Source organism: Haemaphysalis longicornis, unplaced genomic scaffold (assembly GCF_048455015.1).
Source record: "Haemaphysalis longicornis isolate Haplotype H1 unplaced genomic scaffold, Haemaphysalis longicornis Haplotype H1 scaffold_9, whole genome shotgun sequence".
Taxonomy (NCBI): Eukaryota; Metazoa; Arthropoda; class Arachnida; order Ixodida; family Ixodidae; genus Haemaphysalis; species Haemaphysalis longicornis.
The window spans coordinates 45,466,670-45,473,201 of record NW_027526460.1 but is presented as its reverse complement, the minus strand read 5'-3'; the positions used below and the strand labels follow the sequence as shown (position 1 = coordinate 45,473,201).

At 47.1% G+C, this 6,532-nt stretch overlaps 1 protein-coding gene across 4 annotated transcripts in view; it reads right to left on the bottom strand.

Annotated features, from left to right (window-relative positions):
- Positions 1–571: 571 nt before the first annotated feature.
- LOC144153778 (uncharacterized) overlaps positions 572–6,532 on the bottom strand; it is a gene marked incomplete in the record, with an annotated part of 404,355 nt that continues 398,394 nt past the window's right edge. For all 4 annotated transcript variants that reach the window (XM_077685504.1, XM_077685505.1, XM_077685506.1 and 1 more), the window contains 1 exon segment: positions 572–3,892. In XM_077685504.1, the coding sequence (XP_077541630.1) occupies positions 3,755–3,892 (138 nt within the window).

Below are 6,532 nucleotides of genomic sequence, written 5' to 3'. Positions count from 1 at the left end.
CTCCCCCCCTCATTTGGACCGATGCCACCTGTTCGCGTCCGGCACTTTATATTTTGATGTGATGGGGCGGATATTGTCCCACAAAATGTCTTCCCAGCAACGCATGTGTGTTTAGAAGTCAAGCCGATTTTTAGAAGATCGGTGTAGCTTGCTTTTCGTAAGCTGTCTTTCCCATAATGTCTGCTGCACGGTGTGGCCTACTCCCAGTCCGGCTGAACGGCGCTGTGTGAGCGGGAGTTTGTGGCCAGCCCATAACACAAACAGCTCCGCTCATCATCCACCTACACACACAACAAAAAATTGCACTGATTTTTTTACCTTAAAATGTCCGATCTGCTCATTACAGACGTTGCCTCGTTCAGACCTGACATTATGCAAACAATACACGCATTCAAAATAAGTTCAATCACGTGCTCCCTCCACCGCTTCCATGGGGCTGAACGCTGCGTGCCTGAAACCGGAATCTTATCGCTGATTTCTTCAAACTTCCCAACGCTTTGGTGGAAATGCAGCGTCAGGTAAGGCACCCAAACAAGGCGTCAATGCTATCCTGGGAATGGATACAAAGCTCTGTATTTGAAAACAACTTTTATTGTTCGGTATAATGTATATACAATGTGCGCGAGAAGAAAAAAAAATATCTCGTAAGACCACCAGCAGTATAGTAGTTATGCGAACGTAGCAGGAGAGCTGTTAAGCCTTTTCTTTGTTTATTAGTTTTCTCTGTAGGTGAAGCAGGAGGCATCTGGGTAGACCCACCAGGACCTCTCCTGCCTAAAAAATTTGCACTTCGTGATGAGCAAACGCTTGGAGGGTTAAGGGATGATCAAGATAGCCTTAACATGCATGTTCTAAAGGCCGCTCACGATAACCAGCACCATAAATAAGTGAGCAGTTAGGTTCGTAGCACCAGTGAGGGCAATGTTGTCTCTGAAATGCTACTTTACGTTCTGAGCCGTTCTCGTATTAGCACCACGGTATCTCGTAAGAAATGGTCGAACTTAGCAGTTAGAGGAAGGTTTTCTGAAATAGTGCATTCATCATTATAGTTCTTCCACGCCTGAGTTAGTAAATGAATGGAATGATTTACAACACACCAGCTTTAATACTGTGATGATGACGTCGTTTCTAACTTGGTAGAAGAAAATGCATGCTTGTAATCGTAATTTCCCTGTGAGATGTTGGTTACACGATGCGAAAAGCAGAAAAGGAGCGGAGAGGATTCATTTTTTTTTTTTTTTGCTGAGCTACGAAAGCTTTAGGGGTGCGCTTGGGAGTTGATAGAATGAAAGTTACTATTTTTCTCGTAAGCGAATTACAAAGATGACGGAAGGAAATACGTGAGGAGTAAACGCATAAGGCACTTAGCTTCCTCGTACGGCAGGCGGTGTTTAGAAATAAACCAAACAACGTTCGTGGCGCAACAATAGAAAGCTGTCAATAAATATTGAAAATAAAAAACTACATAACCAGTTCTACAACTACTCACGAAAGCGCAGATACTGTTGTAGCAGAAGTGAACATACCAGAGCATGGCAGGAAAGTTGAAAGAAGGAGCTATCAGCCTGAGGACGTATAAGTTCTACCCGTTGTTGATAGAAAGGTGCATCTAGGCATGTTACGTTCTAACATGGGCCCTTGCTATAGGGGATCCTCAAGTGGTGTTATCTCCGGAGCATATCAATGCACATTTTTTGCCTTTCGAAACCAACTTCGGGAACGCGCGACAAAAAATGTCAAATAAATATCGAAACGCACCGCGGCAATAAAATTCGAAAGAGAAGACAGAAATGCATCGAAGACATCAGCAGCTGCTAACGGACACTCAATGGAAAAGTTCGTCCAGTGGTTCGGTAGGATCGAATGTGCGATTGAAGATTGGACATGTGTGAAAGGAATAGCACGTGACGTTTCAGACTTTGCTATTTCCACGTAAGACATCAAGATATCGACAAACAATTCTGTGAACTGAGTGGGGGAGAAAACAGTTACGACGATTCGTATTTTTTATTGTATGTACTTTAAAAAATTGGAAAAAAAAAGGAAGAGAAAAAAAGTACGCACAACGGACGCTAGAACTGACACACAAGCACGATCGAGTGTATCCTGAGTTGAACACTGCTGCGTGTCGCTGTATACTTCTTTGAAGTATCTACCGTGCCGATTCGGACACGAATATGGCCTCGCACCAGCGGTCATCAAATAGCTACGTTTCAATTTCGCGAGTAAAGTTGGCAAATCAAGGAAGGCACGTACACACACACAGATACACACGCACACGCATAAAACTCACTGACATTTTAAATACCCCCTAAAGCACTCTGACACGCGATCCGCTATGCAAAATTGAAGTTTTCACCGATGCCTCGACAAAGTTAAAAAGTGTAGAGGTCGCATAGTCAAACTCAAAATATCTCCTCTCAGCCGGAGACGTATAGCCGAATATTTTGCAGTGTGCTCGATGCCTAACAGGCAGGTCGCAGTCTTATCGCCTGCGTTTAAATTAGCCGCGTATATATTCAGCCTGGCGATTTAAATTGGACGTGTACCCATAGCGAATAAATGTGTAAGTACCGATAAAGTCTTCATGTCCAACTTAGGAAATATTGTAACGATATCATCGCATGCGCGCACGATATGTGGTAACATCACGAGAGACTAAAATACAACGTTCGTGAGTAAGTTCGGTACAGTACTACAGAGGCCACATGTGTTGCAGCACGAACCATTCTGGTTAGATACTGTCAATCCGAACGCTGACCGCGCAGTGATACTGTGCAGCTAACTGGCAGTGAGCGGACGTCTCAAGAGCGCGAAGATTGCAGCACTCTGCGGCAGTATTGGCTTACGGGGCACACACACGACGACTGCTTGAAGATAGGAAACGCTCACAACACAACGTGACATGGAAGTACGGTTACAGGGTCGTTGCAGGTACTTGCATCAACGGTCTCTCGATCAGTCGGCGGCTGGGCAGCGGCGACTCCATTGGCTTATTGAGCATCAATACATTCCCTCGATGAAAATGTTTGTGGTAAATGGGCTGTAAACGTCTTTAAATATTATGTGCAGGGTCTTCAACAAGTACCCCTTTCTCCGCTACAAACATTTAACAAACACGAGCTCCGAGAAGGTCGGCCCTAACAAAAGCTGTCACATTGGACCACACTATAGGCTGGGACGTTGCCACGTGGTTTTGATTCTGAGCAACAAACGCGAGGCACGAGCTACACTCCCGGTTATGTCCAAAGCTTAATGTTACCTCCATGAAATTTAAAGTATTGTCGAAACAGTAGCTTCATAACAGCATCAATCGAGGTCTCCACGCGCATTCAGCGTTATGATGTTGACAGTAATGTCCCCAACGCCGTGATATTCACCGAATCTTGAGCGAAAAGAGAGGTTTTAGTGGGAGCACTCTGCCATTAAAATTCGATTCAGTAGGTGACAAGCTATCACGGCAGTGAAGCTGTAACGCGAAGAGTGTGCCTTTCATGAACATGGGTGTTTTGAAAATAAGAGCACCTGTGATACCCACTTTACCGTCGCGAGCGGGCGTGTCTGTAGCCTGCCTCGGCGATGCGCATGCGTTCCTGATACGGAGGACGTCAGCGCTGTTCCCGCAATGCGTCGCACGCGGTGTCGCGGACAGCGCAGTTACTACCGAGATGTGACGTGTCTCGAAACGCACACCGGCCTCGTGTGCCGGAAGAGCGGACCTATTCGCGCGTTTACTAATGGGAACTGGGCGAGCTTAGAAGCCGAATTCGCTGCATTCCACGTTGTACCACCAGTCGCATACACCCCTCCTCTCGTTGAAGATGGTTCCGTTGGGGCAGAGGAAGCTGTGTCTCGCCCCCAGGTTGGGAACACCCGTGCACATGTGCCACACCTGCGAAAAGCGGAAGCGAGAGAATAGACACGGGGCTCGAAATGCGGCAGACCTAGAAAGTCAGGGAGAGGGAATCTATCAGTTGAAAAATTCCCCGCATTTCCCCGAGGGGAAGAATGTGAAAGTGCGAATGCACGAGTTGAATTTGCGCGGTTCGGTAATGTTCGCGAAAGAGAGATCACACACACACACACACAACTACAAAGAAAGAAAGATGCATTTATTCACAGACACCTATTTGTGTTGTCGTTGTACTTGATTGCTAGAGCGGATCTCAGCTTTGAAATTTCGTGTCAGTACTCCTTTAAGCAGGTGCATTACCCCTTCTCACGCCCGATTCCTGGCCAATCCCCCACGTGGGTATGTGCCATGTCAGCGGCCAGGCAGCGCGCGCCCATCTCCCCCCGTTGCCAAGGAAGACGAGGAGATTCCTGGCCAATCCCCCACGTGGGTATGCTATGCGGACATCGCCGGTGGACGCAGGTTCAGGGTCGCTTAAGAAGTGCATTGGCACTTAAAACACAGAGAGGTCTGCCGTTATGTCTACACCGACATGCGACTCTGTGGTGATGAGAAGAGAAAAAAAATCAGGGAAGCTTGCACTCATGCACAAGACTTGAATGGCGAAGCTGTTGTGGGTGATCATTGACGGACACTCAGTTTTAGTTTTTTTGTGGCCAATGTTGGCCACTCTCCCTTATTGGGTATACTTGACTTGACGAACGTGCGCTCGAGGCACGCGCGCACGAGCGCTCGGCATTTTCTTGGTATTTTTAATTGCGGACACCATACACAAACGATTTGCTCAACTGCTGTTTCGCTGTTAAAAACGCTCTCGAGGTAGCAGGGCATATAGAAGAACAAAAACGAACAGGAGTAAAATGAACTGGCGGAGCATTTAGTTTAAATGCGCCACGTGCACAGCCCGGATAGCCACGCTGGGAAGATGGCCACATTGTCTTATCTCAACATAACTATTGTGTTATCTCAGTCACTCCAATACCTTGTAGACAAGCAAAAAATGGGCGGATCTTTTATGAATGGCAATCGACGTAAAGCGAAGTTTCACACTTGTTCTGGTGCACGGACATCATACCCTGGATACTTTTACACTGGACCTAGACTTCCTCGTTGTCGAACGCTATTCAGATGCCACCAGCACCAGGAAAACCGGGAGGCAAGCCAAAGCAAGTTTCGTCGATGCTGATTTGCGCTGAGACAAAGGAGATGTGCACGAACAAAGACAATTAATAAACTTCGGAGTTTACCGGTCCTGGAATGAGGCACTCGAATTTCATGATCGGGGACCAAACAGTCGCGGTGACCAGTAGTCGTAGCAATTGTTGTGTGACAAACATGAAAGAGTCCCGACGCCAAGAGCGGTGCTTTGAGACGCAACTGAGTAAAATGAGGAGGGGGGGGGGGTACCAGAGGCGGTTTTGTGGCCTCAGGGAATACCTCTTCATAGAGGAAGATTAACGTTTCGCCCACAAAGATCTCCCTCACATTCTGCATTTGTAGGCCTCTGGGAGTTCTATGCGTTGGGTCATAGAACGAAATGAATAATTTTTGAGTCAGAAAGAAAGTGGTGAAAAAATTCCCACCGGGTGAGATCCGAACCCACGACCTCCAGAATACCGGTCTGGATCCCAGTTAAAGAAAAAAAAAAACTTTGTATGCTTCACCACAATGCACCTGAGTGACCAATTGTTGCCTCCAAGAGCAAAAGGATTTGCTGACGGGCCAGTTGGTACATTGTTTGAGCCTCCAAAAGGTTAAATATGGGGAATAGCGAGGCTCGGCATCCGATTTGGCTAAGAAATTTGATCTGCACATGATGATGATGATGAACCCGGGTCTGGTAGGTCAACGTCTTACCCACTCGGCTACGACTGTGAGTTAGTACTCGAGAGTCAAACGGCTAACTCACTTCGCTGTGACTGTGTGGAGAGGAATTACGCCACCTGATCTTACAGAGCACGTGATAGCTAGGTACACGTTGCTGCGGGTGCCTAGTTTAAGTGTGCGCGTTCGGTTCGTTCGTTCTGCTTCTTCGATTTGATCCTTCGCCGTTATAGCAACAAAGATGGAGTAAGGGTCGTTGCGGCAGCGAATAAGAAGAAAATAGGCTGCATTCGGGGACTTAAACCGTCGTGATGGTCGTGAAGGTTGCGTACAGCTTCGCTACCTTCAAATCTTATGCGTTAGTGTGAGCTTCCTCCTTCATTTTTTTTTTTTCAGACGGTGACCGCTCGTCTATTGTATTGCCCTTCAAAAGCGTAAAAGTGCATTAAACGGTTGTTGCACGGTCACCTTCAGTGTCTCCTAGGAGGCCCCGCTTCCGATATTAAGCGACGAACTTACGACAAAAAGAAGCTCGGATTGTCGTATCGCACAGAAGAGCGATCGTAACCTAAACCCCAATGAGCAGTTCCATGGCCCTCTCACATTAGACACAACAATGACTGATTTTAGGTTTAACGCTCCGACGCAGCGCAGGCGATAAGGCGCGCCGTAGTGGAGGGATTCGGATTAATTTGGACCGCCTGGGGATCTTTAACGTGCGCCGAAATCTCGTACACACGGGCGTTTTTGCTTTTCGCTTCCATCAGACAAGCTGCCGCCGCAGCTGAATGTAAC